The sequence below is a fragment of the Ursus maritimus genome, unplaced genomic scaffold (genome assembly GCF_017311325.1).
Source record: "Ursus maritimus isolate PB19 unplaced genomic scaffold, ASM1731132v1 scaffold_32, whole genome shotgun sequence".
NCBI classification, from domain to species: domain Eukaryota; kingdom Metazoa; phylum Chordata; class Mammalia; order Carnivora; family Ursidae; genus Ursus; species Ursus maritimus.
Window position 1 is genome coordinate 14,104,039 of NW_024425786.1, and position 14,210 is coordinate 14,118,248.

Below are 14,210 nucleotides of genomic sequence, written 5' to 3' on the forward strand. Positions count from 1 at the left end.
TTGATAATAATCCCCAAACGGAAACAACTCAAATATCCATGGACAGTAGAATAAGTAAACAAGTTATGGGTAAAATATAATAGAGTACTGTATAGCAATGAAACCAGAATGAATTATACACACAACACAGGTGAATCTTAAAGCATAATAATGAACAAAAGAAGCCAAATACCATAAATAGAGACAATTCCATTTATATGAAGTTCAAAATCAGGCAAAATTAAACCATACTATTTAAGGATGTGTGATCAGGTAACAATGCTTACAGAAAAGCAAGGAATGAGTAACGTGAAAGTCGGGATAGTGTTTATACTTGCAGGGAAGGAAAGGATGTGATTGGGCAAAGGACTCACCCAGGCGTGGGCTTCTGAGACGCTAGTAATTTTCATTTTACAACAATTTATTTGTTACGTTGTATTTAGACTTTTAGCACTTTTCTGTACGCTTGTTACATTTCACACACACACACACACACACACACACACACACACACACACACGTGAAATATGGAGGAGGAGCACCTGGGCTTTAGAACCAGACAAAGAGGCTACTTAGTAGCTGTTTGACTCTGGACACACCGCTAAAGGGGTAAAACCATCTAAGACCCTCTAGGGGAAAAGAGATCTGAAACAAACAAACAACAACAAAAAAAAGTGTATCTCCTTTTAAGAAAGGAATTCACTTTTAATTGAAGGGAAATTGAAAAAAAAAAAACTTCCTGGAATCTGAAAGACCTTATTTATGCAGGTGCTGTGCTATAAAATATTCTAATCTGCGTTGTTAATGAAGCTGGATTTAGAACCTAGCAAACTAAATAAAGAGCTTATGTTTAGCTGAGTAACCGGTTGAGGGTGACATCTGACTACTTAAGTGACAGCTTTCACTTTTTCATTTTTCTTCTATTTAGTGTAAAAAGATGCTAGCTCCCTTGCTGTGAAATTGCTTTATTACAAGATTCTGTCTTTACCCATTTGAAGTGCAAACTTCATGTTTGTAAAACCTGTTCCATGCAGTGGGAAGTCCCAGCCGTAATGACAGTGACTTACAGAAAGAGTTCCAGTTAGGAACCAAGTGCTACTTTAGGCAGTTTGGAGTCACAAAAACATTTTGACATGACATTGTTAACCTCTGAGGACTTCCTTACTCTGTGACACAAGAAGACGTTCCAGGGTCATCTCCTATTTGCCTGATCCAGCCCTGGAGCCTCGGTCATTTTTCTCAGGAGTCCTGGTATTTAGAAGCCAAAAGCTAGGCTTGCTTATTGCTACTGATGTGTCGTTGTTGATTGGTTGATTGATTGATTGATTGATTAATAGGTTTCACGTCCAGTGTGGAGCCCAACATGGGGCTTGAACTCACAACCCTGAAATCAAGACCTGGGCTGAGATCTAGAGTCGGACAGTTAACCAGCTGAGCCCCCCAGGTGCCTGGTGTCGTTGTTTTAGACCCTCTCCTCAGACAGAATCAGGAAATACATGCACATATATTCATATTTATCTCTATTATATTAAATACCATGAGCTCATACCAATACATTCAATTCCAATCCAACAGCAATGGGTTCTTGCAAGGCTTCCCCCATTCCATGTTTGTAACTCCCTTCTCCAGCATTGGGACATCTATTTTTAATCTTTTCAAGCATTAACTAAGTTTACAATGAATGTATTGCTGTTTTTCTTTAATGTATGTGTTCCACATTTGTATTGGTCTTTGTTCTCTGAGAGCTATAAAAAACTCCAGAGTTTTCATTTCTTTTATTCATTCAACCAACACGTATTTATCAAGCCAACATTATGTGTCAAATAATGTTCTAGCAGTGGGGATACAGCAGTGAATAAAACACCGTGTTGGGAAAGGAACCATGGAAAGAGAGAAAAATAGATACAAGGCTAGGAAATGGCAAAGCTGGGATCTGAACCCAGACAGCTTGGCTCCAGAATTCATGCTATTCCCATCTGCCTCTGGTTGCTTTTGTAAGTTGCTCTCTGCCTTCTACAAAAGTTTACAACTCTCTGGAAACCAATCAAAATGCCTCTGTCAGTTTCTAAATCTACACGACGTGGAGACTTCTGCATCTTCCCATACGACTTCTCTGAGACTCCGTTTCCAAATTTGTGAAAGTGAAGATACTAATTTCAACCTGCTATGAGGATAAATGGAATTATATGAGATGACTGGTGCTATTTGTGACACATCATAGGTATTTAGTGAAGTTAATTTTTTTTTCTTTTCAACACAAATGCTACACTATACAATACCCCCAGAATGGTTTTTTGTTTTGTTTTAAGTAGGCTCCACACCCAACATGGGGCTTGAACTCATGACCCTGAGATCAAGAGTCCCAGGTTTACTGACTAAGCCAGCCAGGTGCTCTGAGAGATTTTTTTCTCTAATTCATTCAATCAGTCATCCATTTGTACACTAATTCATTCTTACATCCATGCGAAAAGCATTTATTGAGAATCCGACATATACCAGGCTCTCTGCTAGTCATTGGGGATACAAAAATGGCACAGGCCTCATTCTCAAAGAGCTCCCAGTCACATCTAAGAGATACACAGAGAATTACAATACAATCTGATATGTAGCTCAGGATAGAGCTAGAAGAAGGGGTGGTCATGGAAGGAAGCCCTCCTGAAGGAAGGGGCTCTGTCATGGCAAGGATCGGTACAGCAGTTCTGTTAAAGTTGCCAAGAATAAATGAATAAATTAACGGGTGAATGAATTCAATTCAGTTCAACAAGCACTTGGTAGAAGATCATACCGTCCAAGGCGTTGTGCTCTCAACAGGGAGCGTGCCGATGAAGAAGGGGCAGCTCAGGCCCATAATGAGCTTCTAGCTTTACTGGCAGATACAAACATCTATAAAGAGATGTTTCAATAGAATGGAGAGAATTCTATGGTGTAGGCAGGCTACTTGGACAGTAAGGAGATAGAGGGGGCTCTACCCTCTATTAGTGGATGAAGGGGGGCTCTAAGATCTATTAGTGTGGGCTTCCTAGAATGAACTCCTCGAGTCCTGGATATATATGGAATGTCATTGACAGCTCCTAATTAGGATTGATATGGTCAAATTTGTATTTGTTGGTAGGATAGGGAATGCAAACGGGGAAGGAAGGCTAAAACCAACGCCACCAGCAAGGAGGCTGAACTATGAATAGGAGGCGTGAGGTAGACGTTTGATCTGGAGATAGAATTTGTAACTGGTTGCAATTACGCAGAGAGATTATGTAGAGGAAAAAGAGGATTGGTGGACTCCTTGGAACCCACACTCTTTAAGCATTTGGCAGAGAAAAAGCAACCCTGGAAGGGCACTTCAAGACTGGAGTCGGGAGCAGAACTAGGAAACATTGTGTCCTGGGAGTCCGATGAATAAAGAGAAGGCAGAGGCAAGGCGGACCAGGAAGGAGGGGGCAGCTGTGTCCAGCGCTGTGCAGAGGTCCGAAAGCATCCCTTTGATCTGGCCTAGGTGACCTTCGCCAGAGCAGTTTCCGTGGTAGTGGTGCAGGCGGGAGTCCCACTGCAATCAACGAGTGAATGAGGGAGTAGAAACAGTGAAGTGAGTACATGAATGAATAAATCAAGCGCTCTGCCCTCACTTGCCCTGGGAATTTCCAGGGCCAACGTCAGGAGCTGGTGCGGAGGAAGGGCCTTCCCGACAGAGCTCTGGATGCCGCCCGGGAAGTCATCAGCCTTGCAGCCCTCAGGTAGGCGCGGCTCCAAGGTCAGGGTCACCTCGGGCCTCCAGGCAACCCGTCACCCTGACGACCAACTAAAAAAAAAAAAAAACCACCCGGAAAGGGCGGAAGCATTCAGATCATCCCGCGATATCTGGCAGGCCGGCGCCGGCCTTCCGGGCATGGAACCCGCGGCCGGCTCTCGCGAGATTTGCCTGGAGTCGGAGCGCGGGGCCCGACCTTAAGGAAAGCGGGAGCTGCGGGTGGGGAACATGTCGGATTCAGAGCTCGGCAGGAAGTGGGACCGGTGCATGGCGGATGCGGTCGTGAAGATAGGTAAGGGGCCTCTCGCCCCTGGCATTCCCCGCCCGAAGGCGGGCGGCCGGCTCCAGGCCCCGCTGACCAGGCGGGCGGAAGGGAAGCCCCGGGGGAGGTCAGGCCGACCGGCCTGATCCAGCCCCTCGGGCCAGGGCGAGCTGCCCGAGCCGGGCGGGAGGTCACTCGGGCGGCGGTGGGGGACGGGCCGGCGGACCCTGGGCCCCCGCGCGAGGTGGGGGGGAAGGAGTCGCCGCTCTGGGGGCGGGGGGCGGTCGGGCTGGCAGGTGGCAGGAGAGGTGCAGAGCACCTCGAGTAGAAAGCGGTCTGCAGGGGCGCCTGGGTGGCACAGCGGTTAAGCCTCTGCCTTTGGCTCAGGGCGTGATCCCGGCGTTATGGGATCGAGCCCCACGTCGGGCTCCTCCGCTGGGAGCCTGCTTCTTCCTCTCCCACTCCCCCTGCTTGTGTTCCCTCTCTCGCTGGCTGTCTCTATCTCTGTTGAATAAATAAATAAAATCTTAAAAAAAAAGAAAGAAAGAAAGCGGTCTGCAGGGCACAACCTCGTGCCAGAGGCTGGACATTCTCCTCCCCGGTGCCACATTTCCCGCACGGGGCGTTGAGCCCGGTCAGGGGTCACAGTGCTTGCCGGCTGAAACAAGTGCCTTCTAAAGAAGGTCATGGGGAGCGTTTTATAGGCCCTGCCAGGCCCCAGCGAGCGTTGCTGTCATTCCCGAGTCGTAACTCGATTTATTGGCCTCAGCGTAGTCTGCGGCCTGAAATTGGAGACACAGTGATCCGAAATGAGAATTAACCAGGGAAGTAAGAGACCGGACACTTTTTGTTCCTTAGTATAACTCCGCGGAGCCTTTTAACACGTGCTCAGTGACGACACAAATTATGAAGTCACTGCATGGAGGGGAGCGGAGAGATGGAAGCTCATTTCTGGAGCGTATACTAAGTGCCAGACACTGTGTTAGGTGTGCAGCTCAATACATTCTCATTCAGGTCGTGAAATTGAGAGTCAGGTGAACGGATTTGTGCAGGATCGAATAAGTGACAAAAGTTGCTCAGAAATGGCACAGTTGGAAATTTAACTCAGGTTTTCTGGCTTCCACCCCCATGCTTTTTCTTTGATACTAATTCTTATCCAAATTTAATAGTTTAGTATGGAAAACGTGAGTATTCAGGGGTATTTAGAATTGTGCCCATTGAATGATGGTGTTGGAAAAGAATGAAGATTGGAAACACCGTGAGAGCGGGGATGCTTTTTGGTGTATTCACTGCTGTATCCCCAGGCCCTTTCTCCGTTTTCTTGTGCTTAATAAAAATTGTTGAGAAGGAGTTAATAAGAGGAATACTTACTTGATCACAGCCGTAGCTTCACTCTTGAATTTACTTACCAGCTGTGTGATTTGGGGCAAGTTGTTGAACCCCTCCATCCCTCTGTTTCCTCATTTGTAAATTGACAGTAGTAATTATTATCTCACAGAGTTGTTAGGATTACCAGTTAAAGTAAAGGCTTGGGTATGACTTACTTCTTAAGAATGGGTTATTCTGTAAGTGAGCGAAGAAATACAGTTTTTGTTATTGTAAACAGCTCACATTTAGGAGAGAAGATTTAACATGTCCATATTAAATGACCACAGTAAGTACTAAGCAACATGGTGGCAGTAGTTAAGAGTGGGAGGCAGAGGGCTGAGTTTGAAGTCACCACTCTGGCTCTTCACCCCCATCCTCACTAGCTTTGTAGCTTTGGGTAGGCTGTCTTCCATTACTCTGAAATGGGGACGAAAAGACAGATTTACCTAAAAGGGTTAGGAAGATTGAAGGATAGTAAAACACATAGGAACCTGAGCACTGTGACTGGTAGTTACGTGGTCAGCAAATGGTGGTCATGATAATTGTTGATATTAATATTGTGCCACTGAGGATCACCTGAGGGAGTGAGTAGCGTGGCTGTCGTTCGTGAGTGGACATTGGTGTGGGGGGGTATACACGGGAAATAATGAAATGAGGCACAATGAATACATGATTACAGATAAAAGTTGAAATGAGTGATTCCGGCTGCTTCCGTTGTAGAGTTGTTATAAATGCAGTCAGTGTGGTGATGGGCTAAGGTCATCCAGTGGGAGTTTGCAAGGAAAATGGGCCTTCATCTGACCTTTGGAGAATGACTTGGACTTGGATAGTCAGGGAGGGTGGGAAGACTGGAATGAGGCCCATTTGAACTTTTGTAGAACAGGAGATTGAGGCATGGAGAGGTTAAGAAGCTAGACGTGGAGGAGCATGGGTTAGAACCCAGACATTCTAAATCCAGTACCCCTACTCTCTGAAGAAGGCTGGTTTGGGTGGAGTCAGAATTGTGAAATGTCTTAGAGAAATTCCGCGTTATCTTAATGGCTCTTGAGTTGCCTTTGGCTTTTACTCATGCATGGTGCATATTCAACGTGGCTGTCCTAAAGACCTATTTCTGCTTCTCAGGCTCATTAGGTCTAAACTGGTGGGGAATCATGGGATGGTTTTAAGCAACAAATATTTATTGAATTCTGGGCCAGTCCGTGGGCAAATAGAGAAGCAGAAGGCATTTCATTTCCCTCAACAGGGAACTGATGTGATATAAATGGAATTTTGGTATGATTGTTCTGGCAGTGTTTTATACAGAACAGGTCAGGAGTCGGGGAGGCCAGCGGTGCTGTGAATGTGAAGTGATGAAAGCCTGCTCTGTTAGACTAGAGAGGAATGGGTGTATTTGAGAAACGTCCAGCTTTGTTCCCCATTTATAAAATGGAGATAGTAATTCCCACCTCCTAGGCTAGAACAGTGCCAAGTTCATAGTAGAAACTCAGTAAATGCAATTTTCTTCATCTTTCTCTCCAGCTGGTTAACTTTGCTTCATTCCATTTCTTACAGAGATGACCCCAAGGTTAGAATGTGGTTATAAGGGGTGATTCACTGGTGGGAACTTGGACATAAAACAGGAGGGGGGTGTGTGCACCTCGTTTACACGAAGTACGGAAAGACTAGAAACTGATCATGGGGGATGGCGGGAGAAAGACCAAGGAGAACAGTGATCATGATTTTGGTCACTTTGCTGCTTACGTGATTGAATTGTTTGAGAGTGATAATGAAGTTGAGTAGGGAGTTTTAATTTTGTGGGAGAAGCTGACTTCAGACTTGGAGGGCGTTGTCCCTTTAGTAGTGGACTTAGAGAAAGGGCATAAGAGTGATGAAGCCCAGAAGTGTTATTCGGGGAGCCTTTAGTCTTTGAGACAGTGAAGAGGGGCACACTCTGTAGTGAGCGTATTGGTTCCCGTTCCCGTCGGCGGAGAGGTTAATGGGACTCTTCAGACCTCCTTGGCCGCCTGCTGCCTGGTGCTTCAGAATGGAGGTGGAGACAGAGTGGCTGCCTGCCAGAAGATAGATAGAGGTTTTGTCGAGATGTAGGCGGGGAAGAAGGGACCAGCGCAGGCTTTCAGCTACGTATTGGTAATTTCATTCCCTGGCTTGACAGAGACCGAAGGGAAGCCAAGGTGAGTGGACAGCTCCCTTTGTGAGCTCTTCTCTGCGTTTGACTGCCTTAAACCTGAAGTGTGTGTTTGTTCTTTTCCCACTGGCTTGCTGAAAAATGACTTATTTTCATTGCTCATGTTTAGCTAGAGGTAGTACAGCTGAGTTAACGAGCATATGAGCTTGTGCTTAGACAGTAGTTCTTTAAAAACAACAACGACTGCTCTTCATGGATCTCTTACTCCGAAGCTTGAGCAATGTGTCAATAGAAAATTCTCCTGTGATTTTTGTCCTGTAGGAAGAGCTACATTTATCCATAAATACCTTTTCCCTGCCCTTCGCTGTCATAAGAAAAGCAGTTTTATTTCCCTCATTAATTTTGGTTTTAAAATATCTATTTATTTTGTGTGTAATAGCGTGGTAGGATAGGTGGTTTCTAATATGGTTTGACCTAATATATCAAGCCCATGAATCAAACAAAACAAAACAAAACACATGCCTCCCTGTAATAGACACAATAGGCCATTGTTCCTAACACATCTGTTTCTCTCTTTCAGCTCCTGGGCCTTTCTTTCCCTTTCTCCCCCTCACATTCTTACCCTTCTCTTTGGCCTGTGTTCTTATGCCTGCCACTCATATGCATTTGCTTAGTTTCTCTGTAAAGTTTGAGATTAATGTAGCTTTAAAAAAAAAAAAAAACTTGTTAGCATTGTGTAAGTTCCTAGGTGTTCTGTTTATTGTCCATCACATCACTAATTTTTCTTAATAGCACATGGCATCATCTGAAATTCGCGATTTGTTTCTTTACTTGCTTGTCCCTCCTCGCTAGAATGTGAACTCTTGAGACCCAGAGGCTTCTGTTCACTGTTGATCCCCTAGCCCCTGGCACAGAGGAGGCATACGATAATTACTGATTAATGAATGAATGACATGTATTGCTGAGAATTTTGCAGACTACATTCTCTGCCCATATTTGCTCTTCAGTGTGTGTTTATTAACGGAATGAATTAGCATTTAAATTAAAAAGCCTAGTCAGATAGATTTCATGTGAATGTCTGCCAGCTCACGTGTTTGATCCTGTGTCCCTGTAATCTTGGGACTTTTACCAACTTTTTATTTCATCTGGGGACGTAAATTGTTGTCAGTAGATCTTCATAATAAAGTAGTATTAGAAATGTTTGGGAGTAGTCAGCTAAGAAACATGAACCAGAGAGCACTTTTGTGTTTAAACAAGTAGAGGGTGATGTTGGTTTAAGTGGTAGTGCCAAAGCCTTATTGCAGGAAATTAAAAAGGAGTGAAGAATATTACATTTTATGAATGGCATGTTCCATTAGTTTTTATGTGAATGCGTCATTAATGGTTTTTTGCTAATTTTATGGATTTACTTTTAAGTTTTATCAGATTTATTGAATGCTCTGGTTTTCTTTCTGCACTCAGTTCACGGGCTGTGCCATTCGTTTTCCTTGTACATACCGAATAATTTGTCTTGTGTGTACCCACATGAATAAATAACACCTTCTTGTTAATGAGAATAGAAGGCAAGGTATCTTGCCAAAATAGAAGGCTTAAAAGCTCTGGGACAGAGCTGGTGCCCTCAGCTTGTGCTTGTCGCTCTGGACTGGATAGGCGGTTATATCTGTGTTCTATTTCCCTGGAAAATAAGATTCCAGGAGATGAGAAAAACCCAGCTAAGACTTCAGGAGGTGCTTGCCTGTGATTTGAGAATTTCTAAGCTGTGCAAGTGTGGGTCATGGAAGCACTGCCATTGTTCTCAGAGCCTTATTATAACTCCCTCTTGAATGCTGGAGGTCCATGCTGGCTGGCTCTGACCTCATGACCAAGTCGGTGTCTGTGACAGTGTCCAGGGCCTAGAGTTGCAGATTTGCCCAAGGAGGCTTAAGAGGAAAATCTGATCCCAGTACCTCCTGGATTCATACTAGGGTCCTGGAATCCCTAATGTGACTTTCAAAGTGGTGCAATGGACTGTGTCCCTTTTCCCGGCATTTTGCTCCCACTGGGATGCCAGAGTCCAGAATATCTAGTCTTACTAACTTGTGAATTGGCCAGGAGATCCAAAAGAGGGGAAGAAGATGTCATGGTTGGGGCTTGGGCTACCCAAAGCTGTGGTGCTTTCCAGAAAAAAGGCTGTCTCTGCAAGCCAGGTATATTCAGCACAGCATGGTTTTTCATTTTCTTGGAAACAAGGAAAAGTGCAAGCCATGAACATTGGGAAGCAGCCCTATCAGTGTGTTGCATTCATTGGGCTCCGGGGCATTCACAGTGCTTTCCTTTTCTTTTCCCTGGCTCAGTTGGTAGAGTGTGTGACTCTTGATCTCGGGGTCCTGAGTTTGAGCCCCACATTAGGCATGGAGTTTACTTGGAAGAAAATCAGTCAATCAATCAATCAATCAATAAGTACCTCTTTGTGCCTCAGTTTCCTCATCTATAGAATGGTAGTATCTTCCTCAAGGGGTTGTTACAAGTAAGGATAAAATGAGATATTCTCTACAGAGCAATCAGGGCATTACCTGTACGTGGTAAATATTAGCTGCAGGCATGTGAATGAAAGCTGGCCGTCATAAGTTAAAATAATTATCACATTTGCTTTTGTCTTGCTGCTGTGGGTAGTATGGAAGCCTGATGATCAGTATTCAAGTTGATACATGTAATAGTAATCGTTAATGTATACTCCTCCCCCCCAAATTTAATGCCAGGCATTATGGAGAGCCTGGGGGGTGCAGTGCACAAATAATCGGCACTAGCCTTACCCTGGAGGGCCTTACTTCTGGAGGAATGTGCAAAGAAGGTGGTGATGTTGAAGTTCCACCTTGGAGAATGTGTAGGCGGACCAGGTGGAGGACTGCATTCTGGACCTTGGAAACTGTCCAGATGGTGTCCCAGAGGACAGAGAGGCTTTGGCTTCTGCAGGGAATGATGATAGTGGCTGCCATTTATCGAGCACTTAGTGTGTGCTGCCAGATACTGGCATTTTCCATTTTATATACATTATTGCATTTAAGCCCTATAGCCTTATGGGGTATTTCCCCAATTTTTTTTTATTGCGATAAAATACACATAACAAAATTTACCATCTGAACCATTTAAAAATGTACAGGTAAATGACAGTACGTTCGTAGTGGTGGCGGTTACTGCCACCATCCATCTCCGTAACTCTTCGTCTTGTGAAACTGAAACTCTGTACCCATTTAACACTAACTCCCCATTCCTGCCTCCCCCCCAGCCCCTGGCAACCTCTGTTCTACTTTCTGTCTCTGATTTTGACTTCTCTAAGTACCTTCTGGAAGTAGAGTCCTACAGTCCTTGTCTTTTTGAAACTGACTTATTTCAGTTTGCGTAATGCCCTCAAGGTTCATCTGTGTTATAGCATATATCAGAATTTCCTCCGCTTTAAATCTGTGTGTGTATATGTGTGTGTAACACATTTTGCTTATTCGTTCACCTGTGGACAGTTGATGCTATTGCGAATAACGCTGCTGTGAACACAGGTACGCACCTGTCTTTTGGAGACCTTGCTTCTGGTTCTTTTGGGTTCATACCCAGAAGTGACATTGTTGGATCATATTGTAAATCAATGTTTAACATTTTGAGGATCTGCCACACCGTTTTCCACAGCAGCTGGACGTTTTACATTTTACATTCCCACCTGGAGTGCACCAGAGTCTGTCCCCATTATTTCACATCCTCACCAACAATTGTTATTTCCTTCCTGCCTTTTTTTTGGTAGTAGCCATCCCAGGGGGTGTAAGCTAGTATCTCATTGTAGTTTTGATTTGCATATTCCTAATGATTAGTGATGTTGAACATCTTTTCATGTGCTCGCTGGCCATTTGTATATCTTCTTTGGAGAAATGTGTGGTCAAGTCCTTTGTCCATTTTTGAAGTGGTTTATTGCTGTGTTTTAGGAATTCTATCTATAGTCTGGATATGAACCTCTTGTCAGATATATGATTTGCAAATATTTTCATTTATTTATTTGAGAGAGAGAGAGCAAGGGGAGAGGCAGAGGGAGAGGGAGAGAGAGTATTCCAGGCAGACTCCCTGCTGAGCACGGAGCCCAATTTGGGACTTGATCCTGTGATGCTGAGATCATGACCTGAGCCGAAACCAATAGTTGGACACTTAACCAACTGAGCCACCCAGGCTCTCCTATCATGGGATTTTGGTAAGGATTGCACTGAATTTGTAGATTGTTTTGGATAGTATTGACCTGTATTAACAAATAGAATACGGTTAATTAGTTTCTAATACTATTTATATTAATGATATTTATATTAACAGTTAGTATTAATACTGTTTGTTCTGTTACCATAGAATACTACAATATGGATATACCACATTTTGTTTATCCATTTACTAGTTGATGGACATTTAGAGAGAGCACAAGCGGCGAGGGCAGGGTAATGGGGGCTCGATCCCAGGACCCTGGGATCATGACCTGAGCCGAAGGCAAACGCTTAACCAACTGAGCCACCCAGGTGCTCAGTCGTTTGTACTTTTTGGCCATTATGAATAATGCTGCTATGATCATATATACAAGTTTTTATGTGGAGGCCTGTTTTCGTTTCTCTTGGGTACATATATACCTAGGGGTGGAATTGCTGGGTTGTGTGGCGACTCATTGGGGATCATTGAGAAAAACCATGGAGTGTGAAGGTGAAGAGTGACATGGTTGGATGTCTGACTTCAGAAAGATCACTGAAGTAGCATGAGGAGAATGAACTAGAAAGGACCAGGATGAAGACAGGGAGGTTGGTTAGTATGTTATTGCAAATTCATGCTAAAGATGAGGTGATCTGATTAGAGGAAACCAAAACTAAGATGGGGGCAGAGGAGTGGAATAGAGACAGATGTCATGGTGCTGTGCAGTGGTCCTATTTATGGAACTTGAAATGCTCACGAGTGGGAGGGTCGGGATGATGCCACGTCTATGTAAATGGAGAATGGTGTTGCCCTTGACAAATAGGAGAGGCAGGAGGGGAGTCCAAGCAACATTTTGCAGTTTATTAATTTCTGGTACGTCTTGGGATAGGTCGCTGGTTATATGCAGCTCAGTCAACAGAGATGAAATTGCTTTGCCATGCATTCATTTTCATGAAAAGAAAGGGTTTGTCCTTGTTTCTTCCTTGTTTAGAAAGTAGGACGGTAAATGACTTAGCAGGTGACCTGCCTTAGAATTAACCAGCAGATTTTGTATATTCATCCAATAATCAATTACGTGTTGTTAAATTAATTGTGAAGGCCATTTTCATGTCAAAAAAATACTATACTGAAAGAGGCCATTGAATAAGGTCATGGAAAAAGAAAGCAAATTATTGTTTGTCTTTAAATATCAGTTCATCTGATCAGTGTGGGTTACCACAAAGTATTGGTGGCTCACCAAAAATTGGCTTTTGGTAGCCTGTGTTTGCAAACTGATACGTCTCCATTTTATGGAGTGATATCACTTAGGCTAAACTAAAATACTTCAAAGGTTTTTGGCTGTTTATAGGTTTGGGTTTCAAATTAGTACATGTTAATTGTTGAATTAGTAGCCATATTTGTTTGTTATATGTATTTCTAAACAGTTTTTGAGAGCAAAAATACTTTTTCCATCTGCGGGCAGCGATATGAATAATGGAACATTGTGATCTTGCTAGAGGAGAATTTTGTTAGTATTATAGAATAATGTAATTAGGCACTCTATGGAACTTGAAAACATATTTAAATTTTTGTTCTGGCTGTGGTTTTATGCTTTCCTAAAATGTGGCCTGAAACAGTTTATTAGTAAATATGCTGAGTTGCTTTCTCTGGCAAGTGCATTTCAGTATTGAATCCAAGTGGAAATACAAATATTTACTTATAAAAGTCTTTTTGGTGTGGTAATATTTTCACTGTGGCCATTGACCCACTAGTAAAATGTGAGGGCATTGCTAGATTGGATCTTGTTTATTTAAAGACCAAGAGAGGGAAAGAGAGAGGAAGCTAACTTTAAGTGAGTGCCTGGTATCTGCCACCGTACTTGGTACACGAGTATCCCCTTTTTACCCTCCTAGCGACTCAGTGAGGAAGTTTATAGTCTCTCTCTTTTTCTAGCATAACAATGCTCAGAGATATTTATAGAAATTGAGAAGCTGATTTTTAAATCTGTATTAAAGTGTAAACAATCCAAAGTCACGAGAGCAGTTTTTAAAATGAAAAACATAATTGGAAAAGTAACATTACCTGACATCAAGACTTCTAGTAAAGCTACAGTAAATGAGACAGTGGTATTGGAGAAGGGGGACACATCTAGATCGGTGTCTAGAAATAGACCTATCAGGGGTGCCTGGGTGGCTCAGTCGTTAAGCGTCTGCCTTTTGCTCAGGTCATGATTTCAGGGTCTGGGATCGAGCCCGGCATCGGGCTCCCTGCTCAGCGGGAAGCCTGCTTCTCCCTCTCCCACTCCCCCTGCTTGTGTTCCCTCTCTCACTGTGTCTCTCTCTGTCAAATAAATAAAATCTTTAAAAAGAAATTAAAAAAAAAGGCCCATCAGTAGATAGTCAGTTAAAGATGCCAAGGCAGTTTAATGGGGAACGGAAAATCTTTCCAACAAATTGTGCTAGAATAGCTGGGTATCCATATAGAGAAAAAAAAATAAACCTCATTATTGTGCATAAAAATTAACTCGAAAGAATCGCAGACCTAAATGTAAAAGCTAAAATTATAAAACC

At 43.4% G+C, this 14,210-nt stretch overlaps 1 protein-coding gene across 1 annotated transcript in view; it reads left to right on the forward strand.

The window, feature by feature from the left end:
- Positions 1–3,859: 3,859 nt before the first annotated feature.
- The window catches only part of MICOS10 (mitochondrial contact site and cristae organizing system subunit 10), a 29,704-nt gene continuing 19,353 nt past the window's right edge, over positions 3,860–14,210 (forward strand). The window contains exon 1 of the mRNA XM_040645872.1: positions 3,860–4,013. Coding sequence (XP_040501806.1) covers positions 3,950–4,013 — 64 coding nt within the window. The 5' untranslated portion in view covers positions 3,860–3,949. The remainder of the gene's footprint in view (positions 4,014–14,210) is intronic.